Below are 20,965 nucleotides of genomic sequence, written 5' to 3'. Positions count from 1 at the left end.
CCGATCCTCATTTCTCTCGTTCCAGCGGGACAAATAATTCCACAGAGTTCACATTGAAACACTAAAGAAAAAGGGATTTTTCATCTTCAAGTCTGAACTACACAGCCAATATTGACCAAACACAACAGAGATGATAAATGTATGATCCACGTTTCTTACAATATATAAACAAGAAGATATGGTATGATTGCCAATGAGACAACTATCCACAAAAGACAAAAATCAGTCTATGGAAGGTGCGATACGATAAAAACTTTTCTTATATCAACGCGCGATATTGTCTTATATCAACGAGTTGCATTGTGGGAAATTTCAGACGAATGTTAGCATTTGTACGAAAAAAGGCAGATTTCGCGGTATAAAGTAATTATTCTTTTCTTAAAACAGGATGACATTTAACACGACATACGTCTGCTGTATAATTTCCATGAATTATTTTATGCAATAACAAGCAAGGTGTATTTAAACGACAAAATTAAATTGTTGAATAAATGAGACATAATTGCACGATTTATCATTTCTAGGTGAACACATTCAATAAAAATCATGTAGCAAATTCAGTGGAAAGCAATTGAGATGAATTCAATTGTTTACTAAGCCAAAATCACCTAAAAGTCAAAGTTACTGCTATATTGTCTTATATCAATGCGATGTTTGCCAAATATCATAGCGATACTTTTTTAATATCAAATATTTATGAATGCGATACTTTTATTATATAATTGCTATAGTTTTCTAATATAAAATGAATACGAGGATACGTCACGAGGCATGTCAAGAAAACCGCAAACATAATTTACAATCTTAGTTCATGACCGGCCTAATGTTTTGGGATCAATATCACTAAAATTTCGTTTCTGTAACAAAATTAACGCTTACATGGACTTATCATTTCGAAAATGTTGCTTGACCCTATTGTTAGTTGAAAGTGTTAACAACCTGTTCAGACTATTGTTTGGCAATCACATGCTTTAACCGACAAATTCTATCTGAAGTGGTAATGCAATGGCGGACTTTGAATGCGGTTGTAAATAGTCTACCGACTATTAGATTCTAATATAGTATAAAAATATAAAAAAGAAGATGTGGTATGATTGCCAATGAGACAACTATCCACAAAAGACCAAAATGACACAAACATTAACAATTATAGGTCACCGTACGGCCTTCAACAATGAGCAAAGCCCATACCGCATATAGTCAGCTAGAAAAGGCCCCGATAAGACAATGTAAAACAATTCAAGCGAGAAAACTAACGGCCTTATTTATGTAAATACATGAACGAAAAACAAATATATAACACATAAACAAACGAAAACCACTGAATTACAGGCTCCTGACTTGGGACAGGCACATACATAAATAATGTGGCGGGGTTAAACATGTTTAGTTTAAACATATTTTATTTGCGTAAATGTACAAAAGGGATGAGACACAAGTTAATCAAACTTATAAAGTCTTCTCCCATTAACATGTTAGCGGGATCCCAACCCTCCCCCTATCCTGGGACAGTGGTATAACAGTACAACATAAGAACGAACTATAAAAATCAGTTGAAAAAGGCTTAACTCATCAGATAAACAAAAAATAAAAGTGGACGTGGCCGGGTACTAATACATAACGACACAAAAAGACACAATGAACAGATCTGAGAGTACTCGCAGTTATCTGACACCTAGATCAAAGTCAATGGATTTAGTGTAAAGACGTCATAAACAGCCAGAGAAAAACATGACCTTGTGCAATGCCAAGTTACAGGTATCTACAGATTGTAGATTCATGAAAATGTATATGTATATAACATACTAGTAATATTTAGTTAGCTTTTAATCTACTTATAACAAAGTCAATATTTATACCAATAAAAACAATATTCAATGATCTTATCACAGTGTTGAATACGTAACCTTTAAGAATAAGTTTATTTAAAGGAGCAACAAGTTTACATGGATCATTTCTAAATTTCCGGGCACGGTTAACAACATTTCCGTAAAAATGAGGATGTGCTATCCCGTTTGAAATAAGTTTTCTACAGGTACAACCAGACTTCAAAACCAAATCTTTATATCTATGGAAAAAATTTAGTAAAGGTTTTAAGTAATTTATGGTATCGTCAAGTGGTGGATCCGGAGGGGGGGGGTCCGGGGTTTTGAAACCCCCTTTTTGGCCGATCAATGCATTTCAAGGGGGACATATGGTCGAACCCCCCCTTTTATCCTGGGTTTGAAACCCCCTTTTAGAAACGGCTGAATCCGCCCTTGAGGTCACACTTCTATAGCTTATCCCCATGGGTAATATCGAAATAAAAAAAATATCATTACTTAAAAGAAAGAAAAAACATTCATTCAAACAATCCAATCCAATACAGCTCCAAATAACAATAAATATTCAAATGGTAAAATAAATATTCCAAACAAATTAGAATGTACAAATGCTGATGTCCCGAACTTTAAAGATACCAACTGAGTAGCCTCAGACTATAATTAATTGAACAACTTCAGATCGAACGAAAATCAAATTACTTGTGAAACAGAAAATGTATTTATTATCAACATGGACGCTTATTTACGGATTTAGCTATACTTTTTGGACCTTTTGTATTATAGCTCTCCATCTTTTATATAAGCTTTGGATTTCAAATATTTTGGCAACGAGCATCACTGAAGACACTGCATTGTCGAAATGCGCATCTGGTGCATGAAAATTAGGACCGTTAATGTTATTACTACCACTGGGTCAATGTTTCTGCTGGTAGACTGTTAGTTCCCGGGGTATCACCAGCCCAGTAACCAGTTCTTCGGTACTGGCATGTAAATACGGATTTGTTGTGTTATTTAAACTTTCTGTAACAAATTTTTAGAAATTATTATAAATTATGGAATGTATCTCCCTCATGCAAAGCTCTGATTCCTTTCACGGATTTGGCTATACTTTGTGGACCTTTTGGATTATAGCTCTTCATCTTTTATATAAGCTTTGGATTTCATATATTTTGGCTACGAGCATCGCTGAAGAGACATGTATTGTCGAAATGCGCTTCTGGTGCAGGAAAATTGGTACCGTTAATGTTTTTACATAGCGACGACCGCGAGGACATTCCGATGTATTGTTGCCAGAGATTTTACCTTAGTTTTTGACTAGTAACCGATCGTATAAATACGCTAACATTTCTTAGTGCAAAATAACAATCCGTATCGCTTGTTATAATGAACTCATCATATTTTGTATATACGCCAATCGCGCGTTTCGTCTACAAAAGACTCATCAGTGACGCTCTAATCCAAATGTGTATACATCTTTTTTATATTTAAGAAATAATTCAGGGAAGCCATAGGTTGTTGGAATAAAATCAACGGTACCAATTTTGTTGCACCAGATGCGCATTTCGACAAAACATGTCTCTTCAGTGATGCTCGTGGCCAAAATATTTGAAATCCAAAGCTTATATAAAAGATGAAGAGCTATAATCCTAAAGGTCCAAAAAGTATAGTCAAATTGTAAAGAAATTGGAAATTTACACATGCACTGGGTCGTGATATTCAAATTTTATCCTGTTGATTTCTCCGAGCTCTTGTGAATTACTTCTTTTTAATATATATGCATCCGAATAAGAATAACAGTTTTTTTTTTAATTGCACTTTTTAAAACAATAAAATCGGCAAAAAGGTTCCAATGCATGTAGATTTACGCGAAAAGTATATTGTACATAACAGCCATTATTATGTATAATACCTCTGAGTCTGCGCTAAGTATAGATCTATCGAGAATTTTGTCAGTGTTGTTTACAAAGCAAAAGAAGCACGTCATACTAGAATTATAAATTTAGATCTTTCAGTGCTGTTTATTTAGTATTTTTATTGACGTAACCGTTCTTGTACTATCATAACTGTCGTTACCGTTAAAGCTTTAGACGTGAGCTAGTTTATATTGCACTGTACAAAAGATTCAGCACCCAAATGACGTTTTTGGAGGTCTGGAAAGCAGTTACGTATAAGGGGATATTTTAAAGATTTATAGATATGAGAAGATGGTGCATGAGTTCGAATGAGACAACTTTCCACAAAGCATAATGCTTTGTCACAAGTTAGATTCATTGTTATCAATAAAGAAAGTCTTACATGCGTGCATTGCGAACATATCAGATATAAATTATTTCGGTGCGTTCATTATAAAATTGCTAAAAATTAATGTAATATAGTATGTGAACAATAATTTGATACTTAGCTATTTGTTTATGACATTGTTAATTAAACCCCATCGATACTGGCATTTTACTTTTTGAAAATGATGGATTGAACCTGGTTTTATAGCGCTAAACCTCTCACGTGTATGACAGTCTCACCAAAATCTGTCATATTTACAACGGTGCGTAAACAAAACACACATACTGAGTAAAATTGTAAAAATATGGGTACAGTAATCAAATATAGATACTAATAAGTACTAATATTGATATCAGAAAAACACAGCTATGATATTTTAAAAGTATCGCATTGATATTTTAAAAGTATCGCATTGCATATTTATGTATATAAGAAAAACACAGCACTTCAAATTTTACACGGACATAAACTTTAGCCTCTAGCTAACTCCTGAATGCATATTTAGACTCAATTGTTGTTTATATATGAACAATAAGTTACAAAGTTAGTATTTTCTTAATTTTTCGTTGCCAAAAACAACATTTTCCGCATGAAATGTCTGCATGTTTACAATTGATATTAGACAATATCGCTCATTGATATAAGAAAAGTTTTTATCGATACGCTTCTTCCATAGACTGAAAATGACACAAACATTATCAACTAGAGGTCACCGTACGGCCTTCAACAATGAGCAAAGCCCATACCGCATAGTCGGTTATAAAAGGCCCCGATAAGACATTGTAAAACAATTCAAACGAGAAAACTAATGGCCTCATTTATGTAAAAAATTAACGAAAAACAAAATATGTAACACATAAACAATGACAACCACTGAATTACAGGCTCCTGACTTGGGACAGGCACATACATAAATATTAATGTGGCGGGGTTAAACATGTTAGCAAGATCCCAACTCTCTCCCTAACCTGGGACAGTGGTATACCAGTACAACATACGAACGAACTATAAAAATCAGTTGAAAAAAGCTTAACTCATCAGATAGACAAAACATACAAGTGGAAGTGGCAGGGTACTTATACATGTCTAGAACCTGTTCGCAGTGCTAACATGTGTCGGCAGACATCTGTTTGAAAATATCTTCCTCCTTGTCATACAATACAGCGGACAAATTTGAACTGTGATAGATGGATTTAATAGGCTTTTATTTTAGCTTTCTGTGATTTTGTAGCTCTGTACGTCTCGTATTTCGTTACATATACATCGTTGACCTTTTTATATTTGTCTTTGATTGTTCCTGATGATGGTAAATCAACACACTATTGGTGTTTTCTTTTATGATTTGTGTGGAACTACTGATAAGTCATGTGATTTTCACAAGAAATGCCACGAAATTTTGAAAAATCGGCACAGTTTCCTAACTCATTGACAACCACTTAATTCAAACTTTACTATCTATATTGTACAAGCATTTTGCATCGGACAATTCTGTAGTATTTAGAGTTTCAATTATTGAAGACAGATGCCAGAGGGACAATCAGACTTTAAGATTAAAAATAAACTGACACCGCCATGCCGCGGCTAAAAAAATAAAGAGAAAAAAATTGACAAACATACATATAAAAGTACACAAGACACAACAAAGAAAATTAAAAACTAAGCAACACTAACTTACCCAACCAAAAACTGAGAGGGATCTCAGTTTCTCCGGAAGGGTTAGCAAATCCTGCTCCACAAGTGACACCCGTCGTGTTACTCATTTTATTACAAATCTTCTAATTCGTATAAAGGTAATGATAATGTAGTTACGATATAAGGATAAAATCGGTATTATCCGATTACATCTGTGAAACAGTTATAAGTATTCCATATACAACGGTCAACCAATTCTCAGGGACGGGGGCGTGGCGGACGTGCGCCCCCCTATCCCCTGAAATTTGCAAAGTATGGGTTGTCTTCAACTTGTTTCAGTTTCAGAAGAGACCATCCCTTCTTAACATTCAAAGTATATAAAAAAGTCAGTTTAACCATGGACTTTCTATACTAAGTAACTCAGGAACATAATCAACGTGTTTACTAACCAACTGACCTACGATTTATTCAAGTTCTATAAATATAGATTCTTACATTGATACCAGTGGATTATCGGATTTATCCAATCGAGATAGTTAAATTATCAATTTTAAAGTCCGAGCCGTCTCTCATTGGTAAGGGGTTTAAATTTCTCTCGTTTTCAGCATGGATTTTCAATTGCTCTTGGACAAATGAAGAATTCTGCTTCGCGTCGGATCAAATCAAATTCCTGGAAAGCAAAACATAACTGCGGCACATTATGCTATACATGATAAATTTCTGGCTCTGAGAATTTAGCTAAGGAAATGTATCTTTCCATGAACTATTTAATATACATTTTTTAAACCTCTCTCCAGTATGTTATCATTGCTTAGGAATTTCTTTTTGTGTTTTTCTTTTTATGGCATCAATCAGAAATTGTACTTTCCGATATGATTCATGAAAAGATTTTTGTATCTTCTTGGGTATGAAATTTCACATATAGTGTTTTCCTGAATGATAAATAAAGGGAAAATTTTAAATGTGGTAAACTTTTTTAGGATGCGCCAATCTATCCTCTACATCACTTATATAGTCGTTGACCATCACAATCTCTGTAAATGGTTCCAAAACTAACTTTAACTCTAACCTACCCCTTTAATCTCATGTTGTCAATTTCATTTTCAGCGGATGACCCTGAGAGCATTCCAGTGTTTTGCTATCGCATATATTTCTATTACGTTATATTCGTTTTGAGGTTTTAACCGATCTATAAACATAATGAATACGTAGATAGCATCAAGTGCAAATTATTATTCCTTATCGCTTGTTGTGAATCTATTTCTTCAATGAATACTCATCAAATACTTTGTAAAGAAGATAAATAAATAATATTAAAATGTTTTGTTATGTCACTATATCCATATAAGTGAAAAATCATTAATATCTATGCACACGCAAACGGAAGAATATCTCAAGAACTTGTGCAGTCTCAAGGAACGATAACTCTGCATTGATGATTAAACATTTTTTATGGGAAAATACGAATGTCTACTCAAATCCATTCTTTTAGAAAAATCGAATTATTACAGAGGAGTGACTTGTCTACCATGCAATTGCACTGCACTATTGTTCATATAGTAGAATAAAATGATACAAATGTATGCATCAAAATCATATATACATTTAAATGGTATATACAAGTATTAATATAATATATAACAATAAACCAGTTTATACTGATTTATATCACTACAATATGATAGTCATTACGGTGAGGATGAATTCCCGGTCATTAATTTATCATCCACGCACGAACTTTTCCCAGAAAAAAATATATCTGTGCATTAATCTCACTTTTAGGTATAGAGATGAGATTTTTTTCTGAGACCAGTGCTTGTCGGACCATCCACAAGAACTTGCCGTCCTCCGATGTTCAGTACTTCAGTACTTTGATTAGTTACACCTCCATCGTTCGCTGGCTAATTATTCACTAGCTTGAGTCAACTTACTTTTTTTCATATGAAATGCACACACAAGCGAATGAGAACATAATTGCAACAATTAATTATTATTTCAAAATATATAAATTATAATATTCTACACTCACTCACTCACTCACTCACTCACTCACTCACTCACTCATTTCTCACTTTTTATAACGTGTTCTTAAAACTATCTTTTCCATCTAACTGTGATATATGACCGATACGATCCTCCCAATGTATGACCTCATGTATATTTAACTTGATTACATAACCATAAATGGAAAATGGTGTCGGAACAATACTAAAAAAAAGTATATAACTTAAATTATCTTTTCTATTTAACAGTAGTGTTTGACCGATACGACCCTCCCATTGTCGATTGTCTATTGTAACATGATTACATAACAATAAGTGGAAAATGGTGTCGGAACAATACTAATAAAAAAAAAGTACATTGTATATTCAGAGACATATAATACATTATATGTCTCTGGTATATTATGGGGACGGAGTCCCCAATTACGGTAGAAAAATCAAAAAAAATAAAAAAATCGGGAAAATTTCCCGAATTTTTCATTGTACTAATGAACTCAAAATCGTTAACTTTTTTTTATGTCATGTTTTGAAATCCCGGACCGGCGCAGAAATCTACAATATACTTCCTTTTTCCGGTCTCGTTATGAATCTTTGAGTAAAATATATATTTATCAGTCTAGTATAAAAAGGAGGGAACGCAATACCAATTTCATTTTTTAAAATAATTCTTTGATATGAAAAAACGTTACCTGATGAAAGCGTTTCTTTGTTTACATTGCATATGACGTCATAATTTAAATAACGTCACAACTAAAATCCCTAACAACAGAACCAAAATCGGAAACGTTACGGTATTTCCGTTTTATTTTTTTAACAAATATTAAAGTAACAAAAAATAATGCATACAGACTTCGTCCCCATTTACAGGTTATGCCTGCCTCATATTACTTTAAAAGTATTTTAAAAAAGGGGGTAATTATTTTTTCTCTACATAAATTAAAAGTACATTTCTTAATTTTTCCGATACCTTATTTTCCCTCTTTTTATAGTATTACAAGCGGAGAATTGAAATTAAAATTTGTTTTCGTAGTCCAGAGACAGATCTATGACATCTATACACTCTAACATGTGCATATATATCTCTGGATAGTCTCAAGTAATCTAAGAGTATATAATCAATCTTAATTTAACAGATAGTCGGAAAGGCAACCGCATGTTCCAGTGTCACTGTCTGACCTGAATGTAATAAATATACCGTTAAGAAATTAACTTTTTTTTTAAATGAATTAGATCTTTATAAAATCTTAATCTTTAGCTCGGATTCTTTACACTTCTATTCCGTCATTGTCCTAGCTAAAATTCCAAGGACATGCGCACTTCAGCCTGCGCCATAGATTGACAGTCGAAACTTCTTTTTTCTACACATTTACCATGCTGAGACTGTCTGTTCGATAATTTCAACAAAAAGATTTAATTTTTAAATGTATTGGGATGTGCTTTCACTTTGACATTCAGAATGGCATGCCTAACCAAACTTAAACAAGACATAAAACTTCTCGAAAGAGCCTTCCCCAAAGAAAGTGACAGATCTTTTAGAATTTTGTCAGCTTCAGTAGACGAAATAAATTTTGTATTTATTGATGAAAGTGGAGGCAAACATCGAATAAATGCTAATATAACGGTACGCAACTGTTTAAAATATAAAGTAAACTTTAAATGTATTGATTTTTGTCATAATGAAAATGTAAACAAAGGATGTTTTGTTTTGATTTTGATGCTGACCAATAACTTCCTTGTTTCCATTTCCTTAGTGTCAGAAAATATTTCATGATGCCATTTTTGATAACTGTAGATAATTATATATATCTAGTGGCATGATAATGTGATGTGTTGTAAGTCACAAACCTTTTCAATCATCACACTGATAGAGGTTTATTTTTGGGTTACCAATTGCTTTTAAGCAATATGTAGACTTATACCATACACCTTATCGCTATAAGCCTTATCGGCCAGCCGACCAGGCAGCTTGAACTTTTGATGCATACAACAATCACTTTTCCATGGTGGCGTCAGATATTTTGTTTTATGATGTCAAAATTTTACAGGAACCTGTGTGATATCCAGTAATGGCGGACAAATAGCGATAAGGTGTATTGACTGAGGGCCCTCACGTCTGCCGTTTTATTCTAATTATCAAGAAACATCTGAGATTCTTGAGATTGACTTGCTTTGAATGGTTTAAAAACAAAAGGATAGAATTTAAACAACTATCCTACATGTACACTGTTCTTCTCATAATCTTCATATTTCCCTTGACTTGTATGCATGTTTTTAACAACACGGAAAATCAGAATTTAGCAGTTTATGTTTATATTTAATGGTTTTATAAATTTAGAAACACGTCAGAGGGAATTCCCCAGTGTTTGATAGCATGCAAGAGTTCTCAAAATTCCGATCGATGAATCTATTTCTGTCATACATGTATAAGAACTGAACTGAAGTGGAGTTTTCTTATATGTCACGATTATGAAACTGATATATGATAGTACTTCCATAAACAAATGGACGTGGTTTAATTTTGGTCCGTTGATCAAATTGAAAGAAGTATTTTCTGTCCAGTGGCAAATATTATATTAAGTTTCGAATTCATAACAGGACAGAGTAGACGTAATTACACTTATATGCAAATTTGTCTACCATTACGTATTAGATAACACATGTCATTTTAAACCTTGACAGCACAAAAATCTCAAATTGTACAATGTAGAAAAACTGACAAATTTTACTGTAACCAGAATCTCCGGTTATATTTTGGTAATAGTATACATGTATTTCATATGCAGTATTGTTTTAGGAGGCTTATCCACAATCACCTCCAATATGGTTTAGTGAAGATGAAGATCAGAATATCAGCTCAACAATTGAAAGCATAAGTGAAACAACATCAAATAATTATGGAGTAAGTATAAAGGTTTTAAGTACATAAGGACAATTACTACAAAGGTCCATTAGATCTAAACAAGATCGGTTATTGAAAAAGTCTTATATTTCAGAACATGAGAATCTTATTACATCCTTGTTAGTAAAAAAAAAGTAAACAGATTATTATTGAGAAAGTTTATGGTTTCAGTTACAATACACAAGAACTTAATTACATCAAACAAATATTTTAAATCATCAACAAACATACTTATGTTATATATATATATATATATCAACAGCATAACACAAGAAAAATGATAAAACAGAAAAGTATTTTTTTGTGTTTTTAAAAAAAAAAATATGATGTGTCAAAATAACTGGTACTGCAGTCAGGTGAACAACATGGTGAAGAGGACAATTTACTTCATGAGGAAATTATTCTTAAGCAGTTATATACATATTATTTGCAAATAATACCATCAAATTTGTGATTGTTGTTTCCCTAAAATTAAATTGAGATCATTACAGGTATGCAATTATTTTTTTTATAGTTTCGTAGGATTATACTTTCTTACCTTGTAGAGAAAATTACATTTTTCATGTATGACAAAAGTCATAGTATTTACTCAAAATTACTCCCAATATAATGAAATTAAAATTCTATGTCGCCAGGTGTTTAATAATGTCAATCATTTCAGATAATTAATCAGGTAAAGATATTGATACAGGAACTATGTACAGTCCATCATATTCCATTACCCGATTCTCTTGGCATGCTTGGCGGACCAGTCCTAGAAAAGGTTTGTCGTTATCACTTAGCAATGATATGTCTTTTGAAGATCGTAACAGATTAACTTTTAAACATGTACTGCACATGCGGAAATAAGGAAATTATCTTGCAGATTAAAATACAATTTTTGGGGCATTTTATTTATAAAATATTTTTGGGTTCTGTATTTTGAAATGTTAAATGTTGAAAAATTACTTTATGGAATTTCTTACAAAGTTCTTTCTATTTATATAAAACTGGAAATGAAGTAAATTTACATGTATAAAACACATAAGCAATCTTATTGTATTTTGCAGGAACCTGTGGGTGTTGAGCCACATGAAAGTTCTGATGAAGATGACGATGTTGATTTTGCCATGGAAGATGACACACATCAGTAAGAATAATTACAAAAGTCTTAGATAGACGAACACACAGCTTGCTTAATCAGCAACACAAAGATTTACAAATTAGTCATGTTGTTCTTTAATTAAGATTTTGTTACCTGATAACATGTTAATTTAAACAGATAGACCGAAACTTTTACAGCAAAAATGATCAACACTATAAGATTTACAAATAGGTCAAATGAATGAGATCCTCGACACTGTGTATGAGTAATTAGACTTTTTATGTTTGTTTTATCAGATGTGTGTTGACTACTGATAAAAGTTATTGCCCTTAGTTTAGTTTAAACATGTTAAACATATTTATTTATAGTGAATTTGGAAACAAGTTTTGCAACTTATATTAGTCTTTCCACTTTGCGGGTGTGAGTGCTGCCATGTAGCTGCATTAGCCTGCTCTTTTTCGTAATCCACAAGGGTAGAGTTTTACCGATTTTAGCACAGTCATTTATCTAAAAAATGTGATAGACAGAAACTGAAAACATCAACAATTATCAGCAATAGAAGATCTAAAAAAATGTATTGAACAGAAATCTTCAATGGATTACATATTGTGGTTGCTTAATTTGCTTTGTGGGTTTTGGCTAATATCTTAAAAATTATAATTTATCTTTAAATTCCATAAAGTCCCAGGTGAGCAGATTAGGTTACTTTGTGATATGCCTTGCACTAGCTACATATTCATTTTTGGTTCAATCCACTTAGAAAAAGAATAAAGACCAATAAGAATACAAATGTTTCACAGAAAAAAAACACATTTACATCTAATAATTGTTATTCATGTTGTTGGGGACGACATCAAAAGTTCAATGTAGGATAAAAAACTTAATTCACATAGTTTTTTCACTGACCCCCTTCCTCAACTTAACTTGGGAAAAACTGGTTTACCTATATGGATATATGTAAAATCGATTTTGGATTCACAAAACTGGCAGCAATGTTGACATATCCCCCCAAAGAATAAAAAAGAACTATTTGATTTAATTTTTTATCCTACATGGATCTTTTGATGTCGTCCCTTATGACATTAAGTATTCATACAATAAGTTTTTGTTACTAAGGTATAACAATATACCTTTTATTTGTTGGTAAACAATCATGGTATATTTCTGATGTTTGAATATCCAGTCATTAAACACATTAAGCAAGCAAGCATCATCAATCGATCATCTTTACAGTGTCATTGTTTTATTTTCTGAAGTGAGAGCAAATTTAAAGAAAATGTAGATGGTATAGATACAGAGAACATTGTCATCCTAGAAAAGTTAAAGCAGAATCAACGAAAAGATTATTTACAGGTAATCAACAGTTTAAACAAAGTTTATTTAAAAAAGAAAATGTGAAAATCACAAAGTACTGTAAACCAACTTATTTTCACGAGCGATTTATTTTTACAACATTCATGAGTAGAAATATAACGCAAATATAAATCATCGCAAATATGTTTAACTTGGATCAAACTACACCAAGTAGATAAGAAAATAGCGATATTAAGTTGCAGCGAAGTGGACTAGAAATCGTAAAACACGAAATAAAGTATCCGCGAAAATAAGTTGGTTTACATTATACAATATTACATACCGTAATTAACAGATTAAGGTCACATAAATCTTAAACAATAAAGAAGTTCAACATCACCTAGCTGCTAGAAAAAAAAAATTATAGCCAGCAAATATTTCTGTACCAAGAAATACAAAAATATACTGAACTATAAGCTAGGAACATAAATGCACACCACAAGTTAAAAAATTAGTTGATCCAAGTCTGCAACTGTTTGAAAAAAATAAACTGCCATTAATTTGATTCCATTCATCATCTTAAGAATAAAGTTGTGAGTCACTGATAAAACTGAGTTAACAGAAACAGCACACACACTGAGGATAGAGAACCCTATAGTAACAAAGTCTGTCAAACATTGTTATAAACACAAAGCCTGCAATATCCTGTACATGAATAGATAGGAGGCCAATGAAATTTTGAACTGTTGTTTATAAGTAAAAGTTGATACATTCAATAATATACATACCAAATTGTTTCCTCGAGTCAATATAGTGTTAAAAACTTTTGTTGAAGGTATCATTGCTATTATGAAATAATTCTCTGCATGAAAATTATTGCTTGCTCACCATTTTTTTCAAATGCCCACCAAAATACATATACTGCTTGGATTTTAACAAAACATACATTTATTAGGTAAATCAAAAACACTTCATTAATTTCTGTGGTAAGAATTGTGAAGATTTACAAACTATGACCATTTACTTTAAATTCATCAGTCTTTTTGCTTCACATAAACATGTGCTAACAGCTTTTGTGGTCATGTTAGTTTTCTAGTTCCATTAACTTCTTTTGTTGTTGTTGTTGTTTTTTTGTTATTTTCAGGGATCAGTGAGTGGTTCTGTTTTAGCTACAGATAGACTTATGAAAGAACTAAGAGATATATATAGGTCTGATAGTTATAAAAAAGGTAACTTAACAACGCAAAATAGAAGATCTACACATGTCAATGTTTTGAAAATTATTAGAAAGGTATTTTCATCAATTCAGAATTGAGTCCATTTTGTAAAAGTGAACTACAGTAGTCCCCTTCTTAAGCAACCGTCTCACCAACAAATCTAACAATTTGGTTTATAAGGGAGCAAATGACTAATGGCAATGGAAACATTGAAAATTGTAATTTTAAAATATGACCTTGTTTTCACTGGAATAAAATAACTGAATATTTATACCCAACCCATGGTTAAACAATCTAGCGAAGGGTAGATTACAAATACAAATGTACAACCTGTGGTTAAATGAAAACAAATCTATGACTGTCATAAATTATTTGTGAAATAATATTCTATCACATATTTTTCCAGTACTTTATATCTGGTCTGCAGCATCACTGTAACATGTTGTATGCTGCCTTTTTTTTAAAGTTTTTATTTGAAGAATTTAAAACATTAAAATTTAATTCTTCCAACAGGTATTTATTCCGTAGATCTAGTCAACGACAGCCTCTATGAATGGAGTATCAAATTAAGAAAGTAAGTAAAATGTTGATAATTTGACATAATATTATTGTTTGGATTTTTTTTCTGTTCATAAATCTATTTTCATTCGTCAATTTTATTAAGGAAGGAAATTGTAACCATATTATTTTTTTATGACTCTTCTAAAAAGTCAACACACATGTTTTTTTTCATAATTGTAAAGGATTTTTAAAAAAGTAGCTCTGTAAATAGTTCATTCTATTAATTTTACATTTTGTTTTGATAGTTTTATAAATTGATGAAAACAATAGCCATTGAAAAAAACAATTTTTGATAGATAAATCTATGAATTTGTCATAAAGTTTTATGTATTTCCAACAGGGTTGATCCTGATAGCACACTTCATGGAGATCTGGAAAGTTATAAAGAAAAAATGGGAAGAGATCATATATTATTAAACTTTACATATAAAGTAAGTATTGAGACGGAATAGCAGATTACAGACCAATAATTCAGTACATACATAGATATGTAAAAAACCTGTATAGTGTATATTTTTATTGTGCATGAAAAATTTAATTTAGAGATAGTTCATATTTTACAAAACTTACCCCAAAAAATGGACATAAATTATTATCTTTTATGGACTCGTACAGTTGGTACAGAATGTTTGATGTGGGTACCATAACACAAAACAAAAAGATGGAATCCATTTAAAAACATTTTTTTCTATAACTTATACCTCAACAAGCTTTAACCAAGTATCACAGAATATGGTATGAAAAAGAATGTTTATTTAAGATTTTATTCATTGATAATTATTTGCTTTAGCTTCAAATTATAATTTATGTTTGATCTTTATTTCTTTTTTTTAGGATAATTTCCCCTGTGAGCCACCCTTTGTTAGAGTTGTTACACCTGTTTTACAAGGTGGTTATGTCCTTGGTGGTGGAGCAATATGTATGGAGCTTCTCACTAGACAGGTATGATAATTTCCCCTGTGAGCCACCCTTTGTTAGAGTTGTTACTCCTGTTTTACAAGGTGGTTATGTCCTTGGTGGTGGAGCAATATGTATGGAGCTTCTCACTAGACAGGTATGATAATTTCCCCTGTGAGCCACCCTTTGTAAAAGTTGTTACTCCTGTTTTACAAGGTGGTTATGTCCTTGGTGGTGGAGCAATATGTATGGAGCTTCTCACTTAGACAGGTATGATAATTTCCCCTGTGAGCCACCCTTTGTAAAAGTTGTTACTCCTGTTTTACAAGGTGGTTATGTCCTTGGTGGTGGAGCAATATGTATGGAGCTTCTCACTAGACAGGTATAATGATTTGCCCTGTGAGCCACCCTTTGTTAGAGTTGTTATTCCTGTTTTACAAGGTGGTTATGTCCTTGGTGGTGGATCAATATGGATGCAGCTACTCACTAGACAGGTATGATAATTTCCCCTGTGAGCCACCCTTTGTTAGAGTTGTTACTCCTGTTTTACAAGGTGGTTATGTCCTTGGTGGTGGAGCAATATGTATGGAGCTTCTCACTAGACAGGTATGATAATTTCCCCTGTGAGCCATCCTTTGTTAGAGTTGTTACTCCTGTTTTACACGGTGGTTATGTCCTTGGTGGGGGAGCAATATGTATGGAGCTTCTCACTTAGACAGGTATGATAATTTCCCCTGTGAGCCACCCTTTGTAAAAGTTGTTACTCCTGTTTTACAAGGTGGTTATGTCCTTGGTGGTGGAGCAATATGTATGGAGCTTCTCACTAGACAGGTATAATGATTTGCCCTGTGAGCCACCCTTTGTTAGAGTTGTTATTCCTGTTTTACAAGGTGGTTATGTCCTTGGTGGTGGATCAATATGTATGGAGCTTCTCACTAGACAGGTATGATAATTTCCCCTGTGAGCCACCCTTTGTTAGAGTTGTTACTCCTGTTTACAAGGTGGTTATGTCATTGGTGGTGGAGCAATATGTATGGAGCTTCTCACTAGACAGGTATGATAATTTCCCCTATGAGCCACCCTTTGTAAGAGTTGTTACACCTGTTTTACAAGGTGGTTATGTCCTTGGTGGTGGAGCAATATGTATGGAGCTTCTCACTAGACAGGTATGATATTTTTTCGTGTGAGCCACTTTTTGTGAGATATTATAAGAAGGTGGTTATATCTTTGGTAGAGTCCTGCATGTGGCTGGCACACTTCAAATATATTTTAATTGAAAATGATTGTCAGTTTTCCTACCCAATGTTGTGATTTTGTAAGAGCATTGGGCTTCTACTACCAATTGGAAAATCAACAGCCACAAATAGCACAATAGTTGTAAGTGGTGTTAAACATCAATTAATGTCCTCTGTGTAGAGCAATATGTATAAATCTATATATATACAAACTGTATATGTTACATAGACACTTACACTACCAATAAAACACTTTTCTGCGGATTTTCAGACACATTAAAAAATAAAAGAATGCATTTCATCAATAAGATTTAGATTCCTAATCAAATAAAAAAAAATGTTCAACTATATTGAGAAGAAAAATGTATGGGTTGGATTTCTCAATCTTGAGTTAAAATTCTATAACATGTATCACCTAGTTTGCAATAATAAAAATGTAACAATAATTTCTGAATTTACAATTAATTGGAGAAAAAAAATGCATTTTGAAAGATTTTCCCACTATTTGCCAGCCATTTGCTAGGCCTTCAATATCAGAAAAGCAAAAGGCAATATTATGTTTGTGTTTTTTATCCACTTAAAGTAAAATTGATTAATTTTGCATTATTTGTACACCGATGATTCATAATTATGAAATCTTTATTACAGGGTTGGAGTAGTGCCTATAATATGGAATCTGTAATCCTACAGATATCCGCCACACTTGTCAAAGGGAAAGCTCGAATTCAGTTTGGAGCACCCAAGGTTAGAATGTTAATTTTGTTATATGAAAAATGTTTATACAGTAGATTAACATGATCAAGAGAAAACTTTATAACACCAACTCATCTGAATGAAACAGTAATGCAAAAAGAACAATAGAATACTATAAGAGTTAGTGAATAGACATTTTAATATCTTTTCCTTTTCTTTCAGAACCAATACAGTCTTGCAAGAGCCCAACAGTCTTTCAAATCTTTAGTTCAGATACATGAAAAAAATGGTAAGATATTTTTTAAAAACCAATCCAATTAACCAAATTACAATTTATGTAATACATACGATAGTAAAGGAGCATGGAAGTAAAAAACTTGTTCATGTTGGCAGTTTTACTTCTTTTTATCTTTTGTTATTTGTAATGTTCGTTCCTTCATTTTTAACCTTGATGGAAACTTCTTCAACATAATGTCTTGTTCATGTATCAACTTGAATTCAAGATCATCATCCATTTCAAGGTGATATAAAATTAATGTGTCATGTTTAAAATCTTTATCAGAAGATGAATCATTTGTACCATCACTACTTTTACCAGGGGGCCAGTCGTCCTGCAAGGTAGACTTTCTTCTGAATGTTTCCGGCCATATCAAAGCAGACTGGACTGTTTGAAAGGAATTGTTAAATAACATATAATGAGAATACATTGATTTACTGTAACCATTCTAACTGATTATGTTAACTTGTGTGAAATATTCCAATTACTGAGTTAAATTTAGCCATATGTTAAATGTCCAAACAAATACATGTGCTTATCATAACATTCATAATTACATATACAAGTTGGTAAAAACATTTCTAATATATGTACTAATATGAGTATTTGAATTTTTATTATTTTAGGCTGGTTTACGCCTCCAAAAGAAGATGGATAGCACACTATATCATACTTTTTCTCAGTTTATTGATAGTCATTGTTATAGCTTGCATGAGATGAGTAGAAAGATACAGACTTAAAACATTCACAAGATCATGAGCAGATTAAATCATTATCCATGTTGGTTGGAAGCTTGAATGATATTGAAAATAGATGGACAATTGCTTTCTATTTTATCATAAATGAAAATTAGATTTGTATGTTAAAAAAAATATTCGGAAGTACAAATAGTGTTATAATGTAATGAAATGAGAACTTCTGTGATATTTCTATATGAACTAAAAGCAGACATAGATCATCTATTATAAAGATATGTTTCTTATGAATATTGATATTCAATTCAGCTTAGTACACAAATTGGATTCTAACAGAGATTTACCTCATATTTTGTCGTAGCTAATTTAAGATTTGATTTAGAAGAATAATATTTTGTTGGAGGTATCAAAGTTTTATTGTGATAGAGAGAGAGAGAAAAAGAGAGAAAGATTTGTACAGGATTAGAATGGATGTGTAACTTTGGTATCTGGTTAATTTTGGTAGGTGCTATAGGAGTGACATAGTTCCATATGTTCTTATAATACTGTCATGTATGGGACATATACATGAGGCCTCCATTTGTTAAAAACCCTTGCTTTGTGTAAACATTTACAATAACTAGATAAATTTTACATAACACAGCCTTGATTATTGAATCATTTGAATTACTGAAACTTATTAAAGACTTGTAACATATTTTTGTTTTGTTTGATTGTATGTCAGTTTAGATGTTTTCATCAAGATATAATCACATTTGTTAAATAATTTTTTGCTACTGTTAAACAGTATGTAAATGACCTCATTTTCCATCAGTAACTTCTAATTGTTTTGTAAATACAAAACCAGATATTGCAATTGCTCATGCCTTTATAACCATCTTCTTAATTGTCAGTATTTTTTTTCTCCATCAAATTATTAAAATGTGGACCTAAATTTTACTTGGAAAAATTTTCAAATATTTGCATTCAGGAATGAACATGCAATTCAGAATATTTTTTATTGAATAACGACACATTTTGAGACAGTAGTTTTTCGAGTAGCTGACACATGTAATTTATTGATATGACATATTCCGTTTTATTTTTATGCTTTGTTTTGAAACATTTTGTATCATATTTACTAATAGGTTGGCATATCCATCCATATGTGAAAATTCCGTTTCTGTTAAGGGTTTAGTATTATCATCTGTAGGTAATTAGTGGTTTGTTTATTTAATGTAGGTAGATATGCTTTAGTTTTGTTAAGCAGCAATAATCAATTTAAACTTGTTTTTTTTTGCATCAGGGATGTGTTATGTGTGTTTCTTCTAATTCTCTTCAGTTTAAACACGAAACTTTGCACAATACACTAATAAATGATATGTATCTTCAATCATTAGTAAGATTACTTTCCTTAAAAACTTTTAATAAACCAACATTCTCTTAGAAACTATTTGATATAAACTAAAATATTAAAGTAAGGTCAGTAGGTAGAGACTTGAACTTTTAGTTTTAGCACTTATCTGATCTTAATAAAAGCAAAGGTTAGAACAGATAAGATCTAACAAAAGATATTATATTAGTAAAGAAATAACATTAAATTAAACAAGCATGTATTTAGAATTTTAGTCTTAAGGCTCTCACATGTTATGAGAGCTATTCAACTTGAAATAAAAGATTATTGTTTTAAATGATCCTATCTGATTTCTTAAGTGATGGTGAACACATGTTTTACACATCAACACCTCCCGTATTTCTAAATTTGTTTAAAATATGTGCCAAGCAGACATAATGCTGAGGTTATCTTTTTGCGTGTGATGAAATATAAATAGCAGTGAAATTTGATCGTCTCTTTCAGTATAAATGAGTAAAGTTTTTTGATAAATTTATTTTACTGTAAGCTGTTAAGATCTTTCAAATAACTATAAATTAAATCAGGTTGAAGAAATTATTAAAACTGCATAGATGTTCTGTCTAAAGACATGGTCTGGGTAAAAATGCTATGTTATATAAGTATTGTGAAACACAGACTATATATCAGGATAAATGATGGACGTTATATATGATGCTGTAAAGCACAATCATTATTTCATATGAAATAGAAAATAAAATATTTCTGTATAAAACATATTTTTGAGTTATCTTGTCAATCCACAAATACTTCTTGTATTCATAAGAATTTTATGTCATCTTAATTCTGGTCCTCACATTATTGATCTTTTCTTCTGCATAAAGCCAGATATTACTGTGGATTTATTATTTTTCGTTGGATATCAATTTTCGTGGGTACAGGTGAACCACTAAATTAAATGTGCAACAAATGACAGATTTTATATAGGTGTGTATGCAGACTATTGCAAAACTACGAAATTAAATATCCACGAACATGTCATTTTG

At 31.8% G+C, this 20,965-nt stretch overlaps 1 protein-coding gene across 1 annotated transcript; it reads left to right on the top strand.

Moving 5' to 3' along the window:
* Positions 1–9,032: 9,032 nt before the first annotated feature.
* LOC134715709 (ubiquitin-conjugating enzyme E2 Q2-like) lies at positions 9,033–20,698 on the top strand. Its single transcript, XM_063578068.1, has 12 exons — positions 9,033–9,359; positions 10,533–10,637; positions 11,299–11,400; positions 11,687–11,766; positions 12,978–13,074; positions 14,159–14,243; positions 14,745–14,805; positions 15,133–15,223; positions 15,627–15,734; positions 17,573–17,668; positions 17,840–17,906; positions 18,521–20,698. Exons 1-12 carry the CDS (start codon positions 9,195–9,197, stop codon positions 18,550–18,552), a joined length of 1,089 nt encoding a protein of 362 aa, XP_063434138.1. The 5' UTR covers positions 9,033–9,194; the 3' UTR covers positions 18,553–20,698.
* Positions 20,699–20,965: the final 267 nt, after the last annotated feature.

This window comes from Mytilus trossulus, chromosome 4 (genome assembly GCF_036588685.1).
Source record: "Mytilus trossulus isolate FHL-02 chromosome 4, PNRI_Mtr1.1.1.hap1, whole genome shotgun sequence".
NCBI classification, from domain to species: domain Eukaryota; kingdom Metazoa; phylum Mollusca; class Bivalvia; order Mytilida; family Mytilidae; genus Mytilus; species Mytilus trossulus.
This window is presented reverse-complemented; position numbering and strand designations above follow the sequence as displayed.

Excerpts from the sequence above, each read along its gene's own strand:
- LOC134715709 (XM_063578068.1), top strand. The coding sequence starts at position 9,195 with ATGGCATGCCTAACCAAACTTAAACAAGACATAAAACTTCTCGAAAGA. Across the intron at positions 13,075-14,158 it reads AACGAAAAGATTATTTACAG|GGATCAGTGAGTGGTTCTGT; the intron begins GTAATCAACAGT and ends TGTTATTTTCAG. Across the intron at positions 17,907-18,520 it reads TCAGATACATGAAAAAAATG|GCTGGTTTACGCCTCCAAAA; the intron begins GTAAGATATTTT and ends TTATTATTTTAG.